This window comes from Cyprinus carpio, chromosome B7, assembly GCF_018340385.1.
Source record: "Cyprinus carpio isolate SPL01 chromosome B7, ASM1834038v1, whole genome shotgun sequence".
Lineage (NCBI taxonomy): Eukaryota > Metazoa > Chordata > Actinopteri > Cypriniformes > Cyprinidae > Cyprinus > Cyprinus carpio.
The window spans coordinates 15877210-15899989 of NC_056603.1; the positions used below are offsets into that span (position 1 = coordinate 15877210).

Genomic DNA, 22780 nt, shown 5'->3' on the forward strand with positions numbered 1-22780 from the left:
TAAATCAAGCGCTTAATTCAATTAGCAGGTTAAGTTTTTCCTTAGCAGTAGTTGTAGAGTATTTTCATAATAATAAAAAAAAAATCTTTATAAATAAAATGTTTTATTTTATTTTATTTTCAATATAGTCCTGGAGACATATTTTTGCACTGAAAAGTCAAGTTTGTGGGTGTGGATAAAAGAAACTTCGCTGAGTTTTACGGTATATGACATGATGACTTTTGTTTGAAACAAATGAATTTACCAACCCTATTTTGTGAATTGGAAATTCGCTATAAATCTTTGCAAAGTTACCTCACAGCTGTCACAGCAGCCTAGTCGCATTAATCCTTATGTACAATTGCAAAAGCAGAAAAGCACAATTACAACAAAACGAAGGGAAAATGGCACATTTATAGACTCAATATGAACGTAATGATCAAAATCCCATTAAGTGTCAGCGTCTCAGCGTCACCGCTCTTTTTGTGGTTGGTGGCAGAGTTAGCGCTTTAATGAGAGCGTGTTATATGGTATGGTAACCCTCTTAGCGCGGTAATCAGGCGCGGGGCGGGGGGATTGGGCCTGCCTCAGGCAGCTCTCCAGCCGTAGCTCAGCACGTCCATTTACATTAAACAAAGGATTAAGAGGGACCCCAGTGCATGTCGTTTCTCCCGCACCGAGCTCAGAGCCATTGATAGGATCTCCAAAGCTCTGATACCGGTCCAATCGTGGGGTTAGATGTGGCACAGAGGCTCAGAACATCAGCCAAGTTCATATATATGTGATGTGAGGGCGCTCATACAAAATGAAAGCTGAGATCCAGCATTTCCTGTCTGACATTTGCAAGACTGTTTATTTGGAATAAAGTTGCTGCATTGGAAGTTTGAATGTTTTGTGACTAACATGTCTTCTCTACTCTTCTCTCAGCAGAATCATGTCTTCCAAGCAAGCCACCTCTCCGTTCGCCTCGACCCCTGACGGAGGCGAGGATGGAGTGAATCAGGAACGCATGTCCTGGGAGAAAGAGGAGAACTCGGAGTCACTAGTTGCCCCTCAGCTGCCCCTGCACAATCTGCTCCTTAACAAACCTCCCCTGGAGGAGCTTCAGCCAATCAGCAGCAGCGTGCCGCCCGAATCCGACTGGGACAGCCTGATGTCAGCCCAGCAGCGCATGGTGAGCCCCACTGCCAGTGTTTCATAGCTCATTTACCTGTGCTAACACAGGCTATGTGTGTTTTTAACTTTCTAATGAGCTGTAGATGAAAGATTGCATTATTAAAGATAGTTGGCAGGATTCAAAGAATGAGAACTGTCTGGACGAGATGATTCATCTAGAACTTGACAGATATTTTCCATTTGTGACACAATCTGACAACATTAACACAACATGGAGTAAACCTCCAGACATATCCCACATCTATTCTCTCAAAACAAACACATACACACACTCTGTACCCCTGTAGAGAGGAATCCTCAACCCAAGGACACAGCTAGAACAGAGCAGGCCTCTCCGGAACGCTTTTGAATGAAGACTTAAGACTTTGCGATTTGCCAAGGACTCGGCTTTGAAGTTTAAGTCCCCCACAAGTGCCTGGAGATCCCTCACACTGTAAAAGTGCAGGAGAACAACGTATTGAATTGCATTTCACGTCAGAGCGATTTTATGAATCTATAAATAAAGGGACAATGAGAAAGCGGGACTAGTAGTGGGAATTCGAGGGAGTTGAGGGAGCCGCCCCCCTCCTTCGTGGTGGTCTCTCTAGACCATAAGGCATAGAGCCCAGAGGGGAGACTGACAGCCACTTATTGTTCGTTGCTTGTAAAAGGGAACTCTCCATAAACCCTCCCTCTGCTGCTGCTGCTGGCCCAGAGCTAGGTGACTCCGACCGGCCCCTGAGGTCTGGACTCCCCTGGCCCGGCAGTATCCAGACGCCAGACCCCACTTTAATTAGCCTAAAAATGTTGCTGTCATGAGAGACGTTTTGCCTTTTCTTTATCTAATTTGCAAGGAGTTTGCATTCCATTGGTGGGAACATCACAACATGTGACATCAAATGTATGTGAGGGACAGCAGGATGCACTATTGCACCCATAAGACAAAGAATCTGTTTTTCTTTGAAATCTCAAATATTTCTTAGCAATCAGATTCAATGTAGATCAAATGGAGAATATCCCCCCCCCCATTAAACAGGTTTTCAGACAAATAAAAAACATAAAAAAAACACAATTACAAATCCTCACATGTAAATGCAAAAGGCTTTAGCACTGCTCAGGTGGTGCTGATTCCTAATTAGATTACAGAGAGCATTTGTGATTGGTGTAATTAGAAAGGCATTTCAAAGAATTGTTACCGCACCGCTGTGGTTGGATATGCGCGGGATGATCTCTCGGTTTCCTCTTGATATAATGAGGGAAAGCATATGAAAAGTTAATTGTGCTCATTTGATGTTCAAGAGCAGCTGCTTGTGTTTGATTTGCAGTGAGCAATGCATTCACGCTCGCTTGTCTTCACAGGAGCAGGACATCCTGTTGTTGAGTGAGGCTTTTTGCTTCAGTGGAGTTTGCTTCAGCTCTCACCTGATAAATACTTCACTATACTTTAGATAAAAACGACTGTAAATGTAATGTGAAGCATGTGCAAACTCGTAGTATATCGAGTCATGCAATAAGATCTGGTATGTCAATATAAGTGTAGAGACATGAAATAAAATATATGTACAGAGTCTAAGTAAGAGAGAGAATTGTCTCTTGGTAATCCTAATGTTGCCTTGTCTGTAAGCAATACCATATTTGTGTGGCCAGCAGAACATTTTATTGCTCAGTTGTTTCTCATTCATAGAATTCTTTCGAATTCGAATTTGGTCGCTGAAGAATTTGATCCCATATGTTTAAGTACATATTAATGACTCTGACTTTGGCAGACTTAAAAATTACTTTTTTACTTTTTACTTGCTCTCTTTTACTTTTGTTGTCTTGTACAAAACAATTGCGATATTCCAGTAATCCTATCTGTAAATTTGACTTCATGCTTGTGTTAGCAGAACCTTCAGTCTATGCCAGCTGATTTGTGGGATTTCATTCCATGTGTTGCTGCCACATAATCACACTGCCCTAATGCCCGTCTGTGCCCTGCTCTCCAAAACATACACCTGCCAGTTTTTCCCTCATTGATGGAGCAGTCCTACGCCAAACTCTTCTCTGTCCGGACTCCCACTCCACTCGCTAATGTGCTTTTGCACTTTATTTTTACAATCACTCAGTAGTGTGTAGAGTTACTGAGCCCTGTGCAGGATCAGACAAACAGATCGCTTCTCCCTTTCGTTCTGTTTTCCCTCTCTGTGCAGTCGCTGGGGGAAAACTGAACTATCAGCTGCAGACAGTAGCCCAGTTAACCACTAAACCACACACAGGTGGGACCGCAAAACAACAGCAGCTTGAGACAGGGGCCAGATTTACGATGGCCTGGAGGGTTCCGCGAAGAACAGCCACCCGCTTGAGAACCAGCAAATTACACTGCGCTCGAGCTCGGCTCAAACACGCACTCGTAACCTTTGTAAAGGAATTACAGCAATGACAAATGTAAAGAGAAAAGAGTTGTTAAACACCATTTATCTGCTCTGTAATCATTTAACTTGTATCCTAAACTCACTTTCTAATACTGTATAAATGGTACGTCTTTAGCACTTTCCGAATTCTTAAACAGTTTTTACATTTTAAATGTGATTAAATTGCTCTCTTTTTCATACCTTGACAGTTTACCGTCTCTTTTGACATAAAGTAAAAAGTAAAAAAAAACTCAATCTTCTCAAACTCCTTTGTGTTCTACTGCAGGAATCGGACAGCAATAAAGTATGTTCCTTATACTCCTTCCGGAATAACTCTACCTCTCCACACAAGCCAGAGGAGGGGGCCAGGGAGCGCGGCGACCTGCTGAGCAGTTCAGCCTTCGGAACACCAGAGCGCCGCAAAGGAAGCCTGGCCGATGTGGTGGACACACTGAAACAGAAGAAACTAGAGGAGATGACAAAGACAGAGCAAGACGGTATGGAAGATTTCAGCATGTTTGTTTGTGTCCAGATTTAGGAATTTACGTGTATGTGAGCAAATGTTCTTTTCCTCTTAGCGAGAAGCATTTTTTGGCGTGCATCGATCTCCTCAGTCACTCTGTTTTCCTCGTTCGCCTTCTCTCCTTCTGTATGATTCTGTATTCTTTCTCCTTCTACATAATCCATCTCTTTTCTTCCACCGTACACACGCACACATGCAGTCTTTTAACCTGGGAGGACTGACGTGGCTATGTTTTCCAGTTTGTTCTGAACCGAGTCCAGTGTGACAAAGAGTGGGTGGCACTACCCCTCAGCTTAAGTGTGGTCTCTGAACGATGCCAAACCAAACTCTCAGACCATAAAACACACGCCACGACCTGACGCCAGGAACATTACCTTTTTATTCTTCAGTACAGACGACAGCATTCATGCCGCAAAATTAATCTACAGACCAACTCAAATAGCTCCAAGAAGGCTTTTTTCTTCCATGTGTTTAGGGCCCAGAAGTATCCAAGGATTTGGCAGTTCAATTTGAATGATATAAAATGATATAAAATACATATGTATAGGGTAAGAATATTGTTATATGAAGGATTTATGCATTTGGGCACATTTAAGTTGTAGTTTCTACAGCAAGTAAAAATCCAGTCCTGTGGCTGAAAGGATTATTTAGTTAATTGATAAAATTTCTTATTTTGTTTTATTTATTTTAAAATAATTTTAATGAATAGTTTGATGCAGATCATGCCGCAGTGGAGCGAGTCCTCTGGGAGAACGACCGAAAAGCAAATACTGGAAAGAGTTGCTGAAACGGTTCCTCTCCTCGTAATTAGTGTAAAGCAGAAACCTATACAATCAAATATACACACACGCACACACTTAGACAGTATTGCTCCTTGGGGAGATACTAGTCTCATTTAAGCATCTGGGGAGCTCTTAGCCCGAACACTTGATCAGAAGAATAAATTAGGCCATAATTCAGTTAAAAGTATTTTTTCTTCAGTTTTTTTTTCACTCTCCCGTTCTGTGAAGGTCTTCATATTAATTTAGTCGTATTTGTTTATGGTCGTTTCATTATCGCCAAGGGTTAGAGAAATATTTTGAATAAGAAAAAACAAATTAAATAAATCTGAGTGAGAGGCTGTCAGTCATGAATATTTTCATATTCATAATTGATATAGAAAATCATGACAGGCCATCCATTATCATAAAGGAGCTTCATTTTTTTGGGCGGTGTGATGAAATAATTTAACAGCAATCTACATTTCTGTGAACTGATTTAAGATTTTTTTTCTCTAAAACTATTTCCACCTATAATTTGCCTGTCTGTCAATTAAGGTGCCGTATTAAACAAAATGCAATTTTTGAAATACCACTTAAAGTGACTTGCTGTATAACATTTAACTGAAAAAAAAAAAAAAAAAAAAAAAAAAATATATATATATATATATATATATATATATATATATATATATATATATATATATATATATATATATATATATATCTTTTGATGTGATTTTTTCCCCTCCTTTTTTCTCACTTCTCTAGCTTAATGGTGACCAGAGATAGTGTGAAGGGCTTGTGCCCTCATAGGTTACTCCTTTTGTTTCTAGTAATCTATTTTTTAAGACGTGCTCTCAGACCTCTGTGTACTAGGTTGCTATTCTAATGAGCCCCAGCTGGTATGGCCGGTTGCTGCAGTAATTTAAATGGTCAAGTGCAGCTCGTAATCCTGAAGGCCCGTATGTTTAGTGCAGGCAGGAGAGGGTGCTTCACTTCTAGTGTACAGCTGTGTTAATCTGCCCTTAATAATGGAGACAGAGCCGACCTCATGCCTCCACGCCTCATGCCACAATCTCCCCCGTTGCACAGAAATTAGTTCCTGAGCTCGAGAGAGAAACGAGAGGCATGCAAAGTTCAATACGTTAGTGCCGAGATGCTGGAATGGACCGGTTCTGCGTCCTTGAGGGCGTCTCAGTTTGGTGCAGCTGTAAGGGGAATCTTCAAGCCCGCAGTACCTCAAATGTCAGGATTAACCCCTTGCGTGACTCAGAAAGCAATTGCAAGAGCCATGTGTTGTCTTAACGACAAAGCATGTTGTTATGTTATGAGAAGCAAAGAATGGATGATCTATAAATATCACTCATCTTGGTCTCTTATTAAGGGAACAACTGTAACCTTTCATTAGCTTGCTTGGCTAACTGGTTTAAGGTCAAATTAGAAGTGCATCCGACATTGTGTACTGCATTTGATGGATAATAACAGGCCATTCAAATATTGTTCACTTACAGTTTTAAAATATTGCACATTTGTACATATTGCTCATCTGTTATAATGACGTTTTTATACTACATAGTAGGAAAGTGTGGTAAGTTTAACCCCACAACGAAACAACAAGAAATGATGAAACATGATGAAATATATATCAATAGCTAGTTCTGTCAGGACCACTATCGTCAAAGATAACTTACAATTAGCATACATTTTAGGTTGGGGGTATTGTTCTGTTCTGGACAACACTCCTTGACCATCTATGCAGCCTGCATGGATAGGAACAGGGAGAGCATAAATAAAAAATTTACAAACTTGCAATAACAGAAGATGAATCTATTGCTGCTTCTGTTCTTTGTTTGAACATACTTTTAAATCACTGCCATTGCCAAACAATAATGTACCTTCTCCTTCCATCCTTTCAACAAACCTTGGCTTTTGTGATCGCTTTGGATCATAAGCTTTGACAATGTTATTGTGTAGGCAGCTGTCACATTCACTACTGTGAGGGAGCATGAAGGGAGGAACGAGGAGGCGAGGAGTAAACTTCACATGAACAGACTTTAATAAACATCCCTGGGATTTACTCGGGCAGGCAGGAACACACAAGCACAAACGCAGAAGACATTTAATACTGGACAAAGAAACTAGGAACGGGAAACACTTTAAATACACGGGACTTGACGAGGGGAAGACAAGAAACACCTGAGCTCAATAAACAATTAAACATGAGGGAAAACTGGGTCATGGAACACATGGGGAGCAAAACACAAAGCACTGGACTGACATTATTCCCCCTTCATCAAAGGCGTGTCCACATGTCAAGAAACTTCCAATGGGGAGGAGGGAGTGGGCGCTCTGGAGGCCCGCCAGGACTGGCTTACACTGGATGGCAGGCCTCCAGAGAGGTACCTGTTTCGGGACCTATGGTAGATCAGGCAGTTCCTTGCGCCATGGCGGAACAGGCAGACTAGGATGCCATGGTGGAGCAGGCTGACTGGGAGGCCATGGCGAAGCAGACAGTTCAGGAGCCCATGGTGGAGCAGACAGTTCAGGAGGCCATGGTGGAGCAGACAGTTCAGGAGGCTATGGCGGAGCAGACAGTTCAGGAGGCCATGGCGGAGCAGACATTTCAGGAGGCCATAGCAGAACAGGGAGCTCGGGGAGCCTGGACTTGGCACTCAGCCCAGCCTCCACGGACTGACCTCTACTACCCCCTCCCAAAAAAAAAAAAAAAAAAATCCTTGGGTAGAATGTTGGTTTCAGAGGCCCTCCATAGGGAACCCCTAACTGGGGAACTGTGGCCCTCCCTGGGCTTGACTTTGGGACTGGAGCCCTGCTTGGGCTGGACATGGGAACTGGGCCCTGTTTGGGCTGGACATGGGAACTGGAGCCCTTTCTGTGCTAGATTCGGGGACTGGAGTCTTCACTGGGCTAAACTCAGGGACTGGAGCCCTCTCTGGGCTAAACTCAGGAACAGGAGACCTCTGTGAGCTAAACTCAAGAACAGAAGCCCTCCGTGGGCTAAACTTAGGAACAGGAGCCCTCTGTGGGCTAAACTCAGGAACCAGGGCCCTCTTTGGGCTGGATTCGGGGGCTGGAACCCACACTGGAGCGGGCTCTGGGGCTGGAGCCGGCACTGGAGCGGGCTCTGGGGCTGGAGCCGGCACTGGAGCAGACTCTGGGGATGGAGCCGATACTGGAGAAGACTCAGAGGCTGGAGCCAACACTGGAGTGGAGCTGGACACTCTCCAGACACCGGAGGATCCCTTCCCTCCTGCTCAGTCCTGTGGTGTCTGGGAAGTCCACGGGGTGATAGCAATAGGCCCCGATCCAGAACAGAGAGAAGAGCGTAACGTCATCCAGCACTGTTTTAGTGGCTATCTTGCTTAACTCCCACGCGTACTCCACGAAGGGGAGATCTCTGTGGGCTAGGGCAGAAAAACAAGATGCAATTTCCATGGCCGTGGTGGGGAAACAAACGGGAAAACAAAAGACTTCTCAAAAATGAAAAACAAACACTGGGAGAAGGGGCGCCGCTTATTTTCTGTTTTGGTCTGGTATGTTGTCACGTTTGCTAATGTGAGGGAGCGCGGAGCAAGGAATGAGGAGACGAGGAGTAAACTTCTCACAAACAGACTTTAATAAACATCCATGGGAATTACATAGGCAGGCAGGAACACACGTAGCACAAACGCAGAAGACATTCAATACCGGACAAAGAAACTAGAAACGGGAAACACTTTAAATGCACAGGACTTGACGAGGGGAAGACGAAGAACACCTGAGATCAATAAACATAATTTTACATGAGGGAAAACTGGGTTATGGAATATGTGGGGAGCAAAACACAGGACTGACAGCAGCACGTAATGCAGTGAAGCATAATGCTTTGTTCGTAAAACACGTCTTTTGATTTCAGTCAAGTAGCCATATATTGGGACATACTTGAAAGGATGCATTCACATAGGAGCACACTGTATTTCATACCCGTCTTTACACGTGCTTAATTGAATGTGCACTGGGGCCCTAAGAGTCAACCACTCTCAAATTCAATCAGACCTATTAGAACCGTACCACAAGTCAGTGAAACTGGACTGTCATCTCCATCTCTCCTCTCACTTACAATCCTTAAAGTGCCTTAAGTGATTGTGACCGCTCTAATGAATGAAAATATCCTGCCTAGAGGACTGCATTAAGCTGAATAGTCACCTTCGCTGTAAAAGCGCTACACAAACCACCTCATCTACCAAGGAGGTCTTGGGATTTTTCTGTAACTGGTATTGTAAAACATTATTCATAGAGAGCTCTGTGGTGCTTTTTGATAGTTTAATTATAGAGGAAAAATCTAAACAAAAAGAAATTAAAGTAAACAGGACAAGAGGAAAAATTAGTGTCCATTATAATGATTCAAGGTGACCTTGTCTGGGATGCATAAGTAATTAAAGTCCTTTTTATGAAATGTACTTAAGTAATGAAATTTAATGTTTGAATCCTTCACTGGGTTGGTGGTTTTCAATGTTGCAGTTATGTGGTAATCTTCCGGCACTTTTATGAACACTCCTTGTTTTAGTGGAGTGGTTCTTTGACCTGTATTTGGATGAACCCCACTCACTCTTATTCAACCTAGAATGGATTTGTTTGCAGTTTAACGCTCCAAATATCTGATTTGTTCATTGAACAACAGCTTAGACATAGCCCATTCTCTCTCACAGACTTACTCAACAGGTATTTGGGGTTGATGAAGATTTTATTTTATTTATTTTTTATTTTATTTGTTTATTTTATTATTTTATTTGCAATCAGCAATAACAGAAAAATAATTATTGGCCTATCTTTAGTGAACAGAATTTTAATATTGGTGCATCCCAAATTTTCTTTGTACTTCAACATTCCCCCACTTTGCAGCAGATGGAAAGATCTATAAAGAAGCATCCGTACCTAGTCAAGAAGGCACGCTGCCTACTGCTCTAGTTTGGGCACCAGTGAGCCAATGGCTCTGCCAACTTAGTCAGCAGTCTGGTATTGGCAGGATTGGTCATGGCTGCTGGTAATAGCTTGTTAGCTGCTAATCCACGCTTAGAGCCCTGTTCGTCTGAATGCCAGCATTACATTTTTCAGGCAGTTTGGTGGCAGGGGTTCATTTTGGTGGCTGAAAAATAGACCATCCACCCAGCATGTCATTCCTCCGTGATGTCTAGTCAGTGTGCACTGCTGCAGACCACACACGAAAACTATCGGTTTTAAATTATGTATTTTATTTTGTTTATAAAATATCAGCTTTTTTGCCAGGATAATTTGTTATATAATGTTTCCATAGTCCTCATAGAATAGTTAAATAACAAAATTCCATCATAAAAGCATTGAAACTGGCTCTTTCTGGGTTTCTTGTCTCAGTGTCGCTGCACAGTTGCTCAACCCCATGCACCCTTGCGCCTATTTTTTCCATGTAAAAGTGAAAGGGCAAAGTTGTTAGAAACGTTTAGAAATATGTCAGAGCCAACAGGTGTAGAAAAGGCACTTTCTGAGAACGAGTGAATTACACCGGCAGGAGTGACATGGGTGACAACAGGAACAGTTGCTAATTTGGCATGGATGAGGGCTTTCTCTGGGGTGGTAACCCTGAGACCTCTGAGGGGGCAGAGGAGAGGCGAGGTTAGCAAACAGCTCTATACACCTGGAGCTTTGTGTATTGAGTCAGAGTTAATGAGTTTAGCAGGGGGGCAGATTCTTCATTGCCTCCATCCCACGTAAAGCCTGATCTCTGGGGCAGGGGGATATTTCCAGAGCCCTCCTGCTCTGCGGACCTTAGCCATTTCTGCAGCAGGTGAGCACCGGTGTGCATTTGAATAACAGCTGTGTGTGTGTGTCTGTTACCTTCCTGATCTGCTCTATGGGGGCTATCTGTCCTCAAAATCTCTTTTGAGGCACTCATTCTTCTGTTGAAATATGTTAGCGAAGGCATTTTTAGGAACCCACCCCCCTCCCCTATATTTATACATTTGTAACTGAAATCTGTCCTTTTTCTCTTTTCTTGAACATCCAGCCCAATATCTCCAGGCTGCATGTGTATTTTCCCCATCGAGATCGGGAGATTGATGGGTTTGGGCAGCGGGAGAATTGAGTGCAGAAAGCTGTTTTACCGCATGCCATTTTGGTTGCATTTTTATGACCCTCTTGAAAGTGTTCTTATTGAAACAGCAGAGGGGCTAGCTTTGCTCTCCGGCTGCCCTTTCATATACTTTTGATTTCTTTTCCATCTAATTAATAATCATCTTTGTTGTAATGATACGTGGCACTGGACCTAGGCTTGGTGCATACTCAATGAGGTCGACCTTTTTAATTTCTTGGGTAGTGTTCTGACCAAACCTGATCTGGAAGCATGCTTCAAACACAACATTTCATTGCTCTGTTATGTCAGTCCACCAGTCCCTCGGGCAGAGTACACTAGGCCAAACATCAGTCAATGGAAGTTTTCTCACCTCTTGCACGCTTCCGTCTACCTTGTCTGAATGAAGCGTATGGGTTTGATTAATCCAAGTGTTCTCGAACACGTCAAAATATGTTAGTTACACTTCAGAGTGATGTGTGGATCTCCAGAGTTGGCAGGTAAGCTAGCATGCGGGTGAGTTGGTAGCTCAGTAAAGAGCAAGATCTGGCCCATCACTTTTGTTTGAATAGGTAATGTAAATCTGCTGGGGTTGAGCAGACATGAGCTGGAATGGCTTGTTAGGACACATGATCAAAAGCTTGTCTCCCTGCTCTCAGCTCCTTGCCAGTCAACTCTCTTGTCACCCTGCGAGGCAGACGTTAAATAGATTTTTTTTTTTTTTTTTAATGTTGCGGGCATTCTGCCACTCTCTGGACTTTGACAAAAATGATAGCTCCGACTCCTCCTGTCTTTTCCCTCAGAGAGAAAGCTGTGCTACTGACAAGCCTTCAGCACCAAAATAAGAAGACAGACTGATACAAACAGACTCTGGCAGCTCTGTTCAATCCCTATCAAAACCCTCCGCAGCCTGTAGGCTTCATATCAAACATCCATAACACAAACACGCTTCTCAGAGGAGCGTGTGACAGGAGGGACAAATCGTTCCCCTCCTGACTGCCTAGTGCGGACCTCCAAAACTCTGTCCATGCTCCAAATAGAGTGCTCCTCTTTCAGATGACAAAACAAGCAGCTGCTTCTGCCTCACTGTGCCATTCTCTGTGTCCATATCACCTTCCCTCTTCTCAGATTCCCATTAGTCAACAGTAGCAACTGCTGCGGAGCATTCCAGGAGCCATCTTCTCTCTCAAGCTCAGCTGTTGACTCTGTCCCTCTTGTGTGGGACCAAGCACAACGCTTCCATTGTGCCGGTCTCTGTCATTGAGCTGGGGCTCTCCTGATAGGAGGAAACGGGTGTTTCAGGGAGACAAATCACAGCCAGGGCTCCCAAACAAAGCTCCATTTGTCCCCCCTCTCACACCATAGGTACGTCTCCTCAGCCGTGAATGAAACTTTTTTTACACTGCACTTCATATACCTTATACTTCATAAAAAAAAAAAAAAAAATAATAAAAAAAAAACTATTTTATTATTAAAAATACAGCACATTATAAAAATTAAAGTTATGTGTGTTGTCTCAATTTTCATTTTTTTCCCCAATGATTTTAATTTAAAATGAACAAAAAAAAAATATTCAAATGCTTTTTTAATTTGCATATTGTTTGTATTTATAATAGCACAGCATTGATGTTAGGGATTCTAGTAAATAATATATAATCCCTAAGTAAATATATCACACTATGTAAAGGGATTAAAGGGATTATTTTGTTTCTAAGATTTTTCATTACATTTTTAAGAAATGTATTTAATATTTAGACAACATTCAAAATACTAATTCTTTGCATATTGTGATATATTTATATAGGTTTTTTATTTATTATAATCCCTAAATATGCCATGGTCTGAAAAAATATCTAGACACTTTTACACATGCACACTTAAAATCTCTGAGTGTCATTGAATTAGTTAATAAATATATATCCAAATGGCATCTGCAAACAAAAGTTGTTTAAATTTAGTTGTTTAAAAAAAAAAATCTAATTTTTGCAGTTGCCAAATGTATAAATCACAAAGTAAAGGTCCAAATAATTTTTGTCTAAATTTTGAACACAATTTTTATGGTGTTCTATTACTTTTATTTACTATAACAATTTCCTAAGAAAGATAATAAATGAATACATAAATAAATCTTGCTATTTACCTTCATTTTCTTTTTTAATGAAGTGACATTCATACATGTTTGGATGTGGCTAAAATGTACAAAACACATTTTGGGGCCACTGTAATAGGGTAGGATGAAAGCTCGATGAGTGTTGTCCCAAGCAACAGTGTTGACAAGGACAGCGTTGAGTCCTGCACTTGTTTAACAGCGGTGTTGGAATAGTGGTATATGTGTAAAGCAGTACTGGAATGAAGTGGTTTTAATGAGCAAGCATCTTTATGTTCCCCTCTTGGTATTTGGATTAGCACAGTGAGAAAAACAAAATGCTGATGCCTGAAAAAAAGAGGACCACCCCATTAATTATCCTCAAATCTGTCACTGCACAGCTGAATGCTGCTGGTGGAAAGCGCAAGACCCTTTATGTAGATTAAAAGCGGTCAGAAGGAGATGAGCTGGACTTAACCTGTAAAGTGTGTGTGCATATGAGCTATATGAGTTTGAGATCGCCACCACCCGCCTCGTGCTCAGTTCCCAGGCATTGACTGCACATAACTGGACAAAAGAGCCGGTGTCATCTGACTAGGATCAAAATAGTGTCAATGTAACTCACACCGTAGCCACAGACGGGCCGGTGTGCCCAGCTAATGATTTCAGGCCACATAGCAAGACTTGTTTTATAAGACCCAGCTACGTCAGCTCCATCTGGTTGCTAATACCACCACCCTTCCTGAAATTCACAGACACAACAGCTAACACACACAGATTAAAGAGATAGTTTCTAAAAAAAAATTTAATTCTTTCATTTATTCACCCGTATGACTTCATTTTATCTGCTTTCCCTGTCCACATCATAAGCATCAGTGCGGTCCAGTGTTGTTTTGGACATTTGACATTCATTTTATGAACAAAAAATATGATCAGTAGAAGTAGAAATTCATATAGAGTTGGAACAACATTTTATACATCCATTTTTTCAATTTGAATGAATTAAAAGATGAACAGTACACATCCACCTGATATGTTGGACACGACAAAACGTTTACGACTCATCTGTCTCCTTGTGTCTTTCTCTCTCTTGCTCTCTCTTTGTTCAATAAGGTGCCATGGGATGAGATGGGATGTCAGAAAAAACAGATAGAAACATGTTTTATTGCTTGGCGAACGCTGCGGCTCGGATCATTGTAATTATTCGCTGAACGCCATCTCTCATTGGGAGTGGCCCCCATATAATTTTAAGTCTGTGTAGGTCGAGTGGTTAATACGTTTTAGGTCCCTGTCATCCATTACATGTCATGAAGTTCCAATGATAGCTTGAAGTTATGAGTTTTAATTCTAATTAATGGTTTTAGCGGGGTGGGAAAATTATTTTATTTTTTTGTAAAATTCCATCTACTGCAGTTTGTGATTTGGGTAAAGAGGCACACATTTCTCACTCCTTTAATTTCCCAGAGTGCCCTGCCTGAGGATGGCTTCTCAGTGGTCTGGGTTGCATGGCATATATTTTCCCCCATATATATTTTTTGTCTCTTCGTCTCTCATACACTTTCTTTTTGAGGTGATGAAGAAATGAGCTTAGCTCCAAGTGAAACGGCAGCGTTTTCCGTGCTCTCACAGCATGTTGCGGTGAATATGACCCCACAGCAGCGAGAAAAAGAAACGGGTCGATTTGAAAGAAAATACGGTGGCCATTGTTGCAGAACCATGCAGGAAACAATGGTACATTGAGTGTGTTATAGCTGTAGAAGGCAAACAGACTTGAAATTGAAATTCTTAACCTTTTGAAGTAAGATTACTAGTAACTGCTCTGTGTCGTCACAACCTCTCATTTTATTTGCTTGGATATCAACAGACAAAGAAACTACATTTCATCCACTTAAAAATTCACTCACAAGCCCTGAAGTAGATAGATCATGTCTGTATTGTTCAATGGTACTCCACAGGCGGATTGTATTGCCGTGTGCAGCTGTGTGGTCTGAACCCGCCAGTCACTGGTGGTCTGTGAAGTAGTGAGAGTGTGCAGTTACACGGTAGCGTGTGTGTGTGCGAGAGAATGGAGGTCGGCGGCTAAAAATAGTGACCTTTTGGGCCCGTGTGCGCGAGCACTGAACTCTGACATGCTGGTAAACAGAGTGTGCTGCACGGGACCATAAACATTTTTAATTGTTGCCTTATAAAAGCGGAGAATGTCAGTGGCAGTGGCAGAAAATATGCTTCCTTAATTAGTCAAGTGAGTTTTACAAAGAACGAAGAAGCCTCCTTTTAACTTGCACTTTTTAATGCCCTCATGCACTCATACAGCACTGTTTATTACTGTAAAACAGTTCACTCGTGGCTGTAAAACACTAGTTCGTTTTAGCACATACAGTACCTAGTTTACTAAAGATCATCAATTTGAAAGCTATTTAATATTTTTCTTAAACATTAAACATTAAGACTTCAAGAAATGAAACACTCTGTCAATTACTTTACCCAAAGCGTGCGTATAAACCGAGCTGTAATTTTTTTATGCTTTAAATGTCTTCTATTTGAATTTTACCAGCACATCATCTTTTTGACGGCACGTTTTAACTCGCCGTATATTGTGGGGAGAACCCCTCAAGCACGTCCAAGTTGCTCCGGCATTTAAGATGAAATAAAGTTTAAGTGACGACTCAAGACAGTTGGCTTCATAGCAAATTTTAATCTATTCATGTGGATCCTATCAGTTTCTTTTTGTCCCTAGCACCCATTAATTTACTAAATCACTCTGAGCCAAAATGATCACAGTAAGCGACATTATTCACACATTTTTATTAATTCAACGTAGACGAATAAAAGTGAATGTTTTGAAGCATTGATTAGCAGAAGGGTTTATATCTGACAGTTAGATTGCAGGGTAGCCAGCATAAAAATGGCTCCTCTGCAAGGTACCCGGTAATTTAATTCTTGTGTGAAATTATTATAATTTATTACAGTATGTGGGCTCTAATGATTACCGACATGAAATGGAATTTATAAATTAAGATTAAATCTGCATATCTGTTCTTATTTTGTACCTTCACATGTGCTCAAGCCTGTCAGCAGTATTTCAAGATGATTTCATAAGATGCAGTCTTTGTGTATTTTTATTTTTAATTCATTTATTTTTTCTTAAAAAAAAAGAAGAAAAAAGAAACATTAATTATAGTTTGGTGCGCAAAATCCCTACACTTGAGAAGCATCATAATGTTGTAGAAATGGATGAGGAATTTATTTGGGTTGGCAGATTAGAAAATAAATACACTTGTACAAATATAAATAAAATAAACATAAAACAAAGATTTACACAATAGACAAGGGACAAGATGGGACACAAAAAGGCGACATACTAAGTTATTAAATATGTGAGTTTATTTTTTGTCTAAAGTGTATGTCCTAAATGAGAGACAGTCCTGAGAAAATGTTTTTCATTTTTCAGCCCATAAAAAACAGCAGAGGTTACTAACAGTTATTATTATTATTATTTTTAGCAGACCCTCTCAAATGAATAAAGAGAAATATTTATCTACATTTGTGTGGGTGGTTTTCCATAAGGAGGGATGGATTTTGATTCAAAAAGGAAATTTGTGAAGTTCTTTGACTGATTTAAGTTTTTCCTGTCTGTTTGCTGAAGATGTTTCTTGTTGTGAGTAAACCGTAATGAGCAGCAGGCAGGAGCGGAGCAGTCGGGGTGGGCCGCCTCTGAGGGCTCGCTCAGCCTGAGAGGAGGCTAAAGAGGACAGGGGAGAGAAAGTTCATTTTGCTATCCAAGCATTAAATGGTCCTAGTTTTCTTAAAAGTGACCTTGTGGGGAAGGCAGCGCAGCCGAGCTCCGGCGCAGCTCCTTCCAGCTGCACACATGGCATCCATCGGGGCACAATCACACGCAGTCCCAACACCTCAGGCTCGGACATATGTTGAGTTTTATTTCATTCTTCTGACATTAATCCTATTCACCAGCTGTTCTGCCAGCTGCCACTCTCCAGCTTAAGAGGAGATTGCAGTTTTGGGGGCTCGGAGTATGGGCTTATCTTGGCTCCTGATCTCTCTGCACTAAGTTCTGATTGGATCCCCCCCTTCCCCCAACCACATCTTGGGCCCCCTCCCTTTCCTCCCTCCTAATATCTCCCTCCTCTTCTCAATCTGTAGGATCCTTGAGTTGTACTTCTCTCTCTAGAAATCTCTCTTTCAACTTTGCTTTAATTTTGTCTGGTTCGCCTCCTCGTGTTGGGGAATGGAGGCTCCAGGGGTGTGTTTTAATCGCCTGCCCAAGTCTTCATTTGGACGGCTTGCCTTCAGAAGATGCTGACCCTCTGCTAGTGTCTTGCTGTCTTCACCAACATTTATTATTCAGTTTTCTTCTTGTATTTGGTGCCCAGAATCCTTCTCCTTCTGAGGGTGAGGGTTCCTGGCAGAGTGTCTTCCCAGCGCAAACATGCCACGAAAATACTTTTTTATCCACAGCTTTGATTGAACTTGAACTCTTTATTTCTTCTATTTCACATATTTCAACTTTATCTCTCCCATTCACGTTACTAATCAGCATGATTTATTTCCCTGTACGTCTTTCATTGTCCGGTGGAATTTCTCTTGTGTCATTAGTGCTGAAGAAGTACCCTGTCGTGGAAGGCCTGGCCAGCGTGAATTGATCATCGATGGCTGCTCACTTTAATAATTCAACCCTGATTAGTGCCGAGCCCTGCAGTAAAATGGATTGAAGAAGAGGTCGTGTGCTGCCCTGCTCAAGAGGTGAAGCCTCTTGGGAGTGGTTAATTCATATGTGCTTGATAGACACGTGTCCTGTTTAGATAGGTCAGGAATCGTGCGATTGCCGGGACGATGGGGTCAGCACTGAGATTAGCACCTCAGGTCTGCCAAATAAAGAAAATGACACTTCAACCATGTGCTATTTCTAACATATGTCTTTTTATAGCACAGTCAGTTTCTTTGTAATTGCAATCCAGCCTCCAAAACACCAAAAATGTTTTTGAAGGATAGTGGAGGAAAATAGGATATAATATTATCCAATTATAACATTTTAAAATTGCAATATTTATTATGAATATTATCATTATTATGTCTGTTGTTGTTTTTTTTAATGTTATTATTAGTAGTAGAAGCTATAAATAACTAATAATACTAAAAGGAAATAAAAGACATTCTAAGGTTAGTCAGTCTATTTACAGCAGCTGTCGACAGGAGGAAATGGCAGCGCGGTGTTCGAGCAGCCTACAGGTGACTAGCAGAGATGCTCACTAAGTGGAATAATGAATAGTATTAGGTGTCAATTAAATCAAGCCTTCCCCGAGGTGCAGGTGCTCGACAATATACTGACACATCTCAAGGAGCTGAAGCCTCTTCACCCATGCATGCCAATGGGTGCATTTGCATATTAAAGAACCGAAATTATTTAACCGAAGCAAAAAAACATGCAAAAAAGAAAAAAGGGGCTTGTGGAAATGATCGAGGTTATTAAAACTGTTGACAGGGAAAGAAGGTAATTGGCAGAAAATGAGGGAAACGCTACTGTTATACAGTGTTGTGAGGGTGTGCGTGCGTGTTTTCTCTCTGTCGTGATTTTTGTGGGGTTTTTTTTTTCAACCCGACTCTTCTTTTTAGCTGTTAGCATTGTGCGCCGTCGCCTGGGTGTGTAACCTATTACGTTTAGATTGCTCCCTTGCAATTAGTGCCCTTTTTGTCCTCACTTCAATAACGGCGTGATTATGGAGACTTCAGGAGCATTCGCCGCCGCCGCCCCAGCTAACAGCTGTTGTCTCTGGAACTAACGACGGGAACGACAAAACATGTTTTCTTATGCCGTTTCACTTTCCTGTCTGCCTCTTGTAATTATTATACTCTTATTTTGTGTGATGATGGAGTCTTGTTTTAGTGGCTCTGTGATTAAGACATTCAGAAGATTTTCCCTCAGTGTTCTGTGCACGCTTGCGTTCGCATGTGTGTGTGTGTGCATAGCTTGTGGAGAGAAATAGGAAGAGAAAGAGTGCGTTTTTGGTTTTCTTTTGACTGCAGCATCTCTATTGTAAGAAACAAATCCAGTGCAAGAGAAGCCTTGAGATGTGATTTTAGAGGGGGGACAGTGTTTTTCCAGCAGGAGCCAAGGAGAATGCTTAGAATAACTTGTTTTCCCCTCTAAATTGCACAAAACTCTCAATATTCTCTTGACCTTGACTGCTTGACTACTTCTTTTTTTGCTCAAGCCTTTTCTCTCATAACATTATTAGAAATGAGAGTGCTTAGAAGATAATTATTAACCTAACTGTGACACTTGCAGTGAGAGCGCCCTTCAACCTGGATGGCTTCAAGTGGAACCATAATACCTCTTCCTCGCTTGGGCCTTCTTCCTCTTTCTTTCTCTCTCTCTTTCCATTCGGACTGGGAGTGGTTCCTCTGCTTTCTCCATCATTAGAGGGTGCGTTCAGAAGAAAGCCTGGGAAATTTATATCGTCATTGTCAGTTGATCATCGATTTGGTAATTCCCAGTTTTCCCTGAGGAGCGGGCCGCTCGTGTGCTGGACCGAAGGTGGAGATATATCTCCTTCTTCCTCTGAGAGCATAAGAGTGATGATTTTTGGGATTTGTTGAGAGGAAGAAGCACAATGTACTGTAGCTACACGTCATTGAAAGTCAGGTTAAGGATGCAGTACTTTGTGGACAATTGACAATAGACTGCACAGGGGGGATAGTGGGGTTGTTTGATGAGGGCTGTTGTGATGTTTTTTGTGTTGAGTGGAGTGTTTCAGGAGAGAGTTTCACTCTCTCTCTCTCGTCTCTCAAGTGTAAGGATTGATTGGGGGAAGAGCAGCTTCCTGTGGTGGGGATTACAGTAGCGGTGTGAGACCTGGGGGTGCTGGCAGATGTTCTGGCTGTCTGCCACAGGGCAGAACTCGTCGGGATGGGGGTACACCCTCTCTGCTCAGCACAACTGCATCTTTAGGGGCATGACACAGCTCCATCCCACATACACAGCCGTGGAGGTCATCAATGACAGTAACTGAAGTAGGTTTCTACATAACTACATTACATTCATTTCGCTTGAATGTTTGAGGGAGTTAGACTTGAGAAATTAGTGGGATTTTTAGGCCACTTTTTGTACTCAACATGAAATCTTTTTTCTTTTCACCTGTGTACAGTATTTCAGCATTTATTACTTTATACAATTGTAAAATATTGCAAAGTAAAATTTTGGTGTGAGCAGCATATATTAATGTATTTTATTTTAAAATTCTATAATTTAAATAACACAATATTATATATTATACACTACAGTTCAAATGTTTAGGGTTGATTTTTGAAATGTTTTTGAAATAAGTCTGCTCACCAAAAATGCAGAAAATTTGTAATATTGTGAAATATTACAATTTAAAATGTCTGTTTTTATATATATATATATATATTATAATGTAATTCATTGTTGTAATAGCAAAACTGAATTTCCTGCAGAAATCATGTTGAGTGATTTGGTGCTGAAGAAACATTTTTTTTTAATTATTATTATTATTGCAAAGAGTTGTGCTGTTTAATATTTTAGTGGAAACCCTAATGCTTTATTTGTTCAGGGTTTATTTGAATAGAATCAAAATAGCAGCATTTATTTAAAAAAATATGAAAAAAATGTGTTGCAATATAAAAGTCTTTACTGCCACTTTTGATACATTTTAAGAACCATTGCCGAATCTAAATAATTTCTTAAATTAAAAAAAGTTACTGACCCCAAACTTTTTCTAAAGTAACACATTAATGTATTTGTTCATTGGATTTATTATTAATGTATTTATTGTGTGCATTTTATTTTAATTAAAAATTATTAAATTTACATTGTAAAATATAGTATTATTACTATTACTATATATATATATATATATATATATATATATATATATATATATATACACACACACTGTATATATAGTATTTATATAATATCTTTATATAAATCTTTTATATATCTATAAAAAATAGAATAGCAGGTAAGAGCCAAATGCTACCTGTGTTTAGTGTTTCACTGTTATGGTTTCTGTTAGACATGCAGTTTTAGCTCTGTGTTCCATCTGGTGATAAAAACTATTTACACTCAACACAATTGCTGAATCTTTGCTGAGATTTATGAGCACTGCTGCTCTTCCTTTTCATCTGTTTAAGACCATCGGCATAATCTTGTCAGCGGATCTTTGCTGTAGGTGTCTTAATTGAGCTGCTTTGTGAAGAAGAGTAAGATATCTCTGGCAGCAAACCGAGTTGTCAAGATCAGATTGTAGATGAGTGGTTAAATACACAGGGGCCAGGTGTAGATCGACCATTAGTATGTCAAGTTGGTTACATCACTGCTTATGTCTGAGATCAGTAAGTCTCTCTGACTTTACAACTATAATGCCACTTTCATAGACTAGGGACTTTGGCTTTATCAGGCCAGAAAAGGATTGTGACATGCTATTTTTTCTGCTTCCTTCTAATCCTGGTGTTTTGACAGGGATGGTCTCCCTAGTGTGCGGATGGGTGACGCTAAGTCAACACCCACTCCGAGACACAAGTCTCTGGGTTTCTCTCTCCGCATTGTCTTTTCTTCTCGTCTCTTAGAATTAGTTCCCAGGAGGTTTTAGATCAGTGGGTTGTCCTCCAAGCCTTCTCCCCAGTGCCCAGGCTATGTCATATCAGTGGGACAGGCAAGGGGTCCGATGTGGCCGGGGCTAAGCCGTCTGTTGAGATGGGGGAACCTTGGGAAAATGCAAAAAGGATACAGATAAGGGCTATTGTTTTCCTTCCAATCTCATCTGGGCTGAATTGGTTTCCCTCGAGCCACGCCATGCTTTATCCGAGCGGAGGAGAAGAGGGCATGAGGAGATTTTTGGGGCCCCTAGTGGGATAGTGACAATAAAGTCAATGCTTGCTTTATTTATCTGCTCATTCTAGGCCTCTGACAGGCCTTTCCAGACAAGTACAAGTCTTTTCCACTCTTCCTCCTCAGTTTTCAGAGTCTATAAATGTCAGACTGTCTCTGAACTCTTTGTATTTTGAAATCCGAATGCAAATGTGGGAAGGAAATGTACCTTGTTCAATGGGCTGTGCTGCGTTTCTCATTTGAAGTAGTAGCAGCAGCGCTGAGAGATGAATGGACGTGGCTGAAGCTTTGTTTGATTTTTCAAAATGAATGGTCCACTTTTGTTTCTTTACATCGGTAATATGTTAGTATGACATTTAAGTATTATCCAGATGTTAAGCAGTGTTTCCATTGGCATTAGTGCTCTCTCCGGAGAAGATGGAATGCAACTTGGGAAATTGTGCAAAAAATATCCCCTTATTATTAATCTAAATTCCTTTCAAATGTTCTAGCTTTATAAGGGTACTTTGAAAAAACCCAGACGTCTGTCTCATTAACTGCTTGTTTGCCTAAAGTATCCTCGCATGAAAACCCAGGAAGAGCCGTATAGTCTTAAACCGTAGCGGACAGGTTGTTTTCTGTGTCCATCATTCGCAAATGCTGGACATTCTTCACCTCTCTCAGGTAAAAATGTGTGGAGGACAGCTTCGGCACATTCCAGCTGTTGTGTGTGTGTGTTTGTGTGTGTGTGTGTGTGTGTGTGTAGGAGCGAGGGAGCGGCCACTCTCAAGGGAGGCAGAGTGGAGCTGAATGGGAGCTGGCACCGCATTATCTCCAACAGTTGGTGCATTCCTTAATGATCAAGTGCTGGAGAAGCATCTGTGCACTGCTCTGTGTGTTGGTGTGTGTGTAGGACGCAGAGGAGGAATATGGGAAAA

General features: G+C 41.1%; 1 protein-coding gene across 18 annotated transcripts in view; it reads left to right on the top strand.

Annotated features, from left to right (window-relative positions):
* sox6 (SRY-box transcription factor 6) overlaps positions 1 to 22780 on the top strand; it is a 150692-nt gene that overhangs the window by 50179 nt on the left and 77733 nt on the right. For 14 of the 18 annotated variants that reach the window (XM_042727523.1, XM_042727518.1, XM_042727530.1 and 11 more), the window contains 2 exons: positions 907 to 1153; positions 3811 to 4021. In XM_042727523.1, coding sequence (XP_042583457.1) covers positions 907 to 1153; positions 3811 to 4021 — 458 coding nt within the window. The remainder of the gene's footprint in view (positions 1 to 906; positions 1154 to 3810; positions 4022 to 22780) is intronic. The other 4 variants (XM_042727526.1, XM_042727531.1, XM_042727532.1 and 1 more) reach the window with 1 other exon arrangement.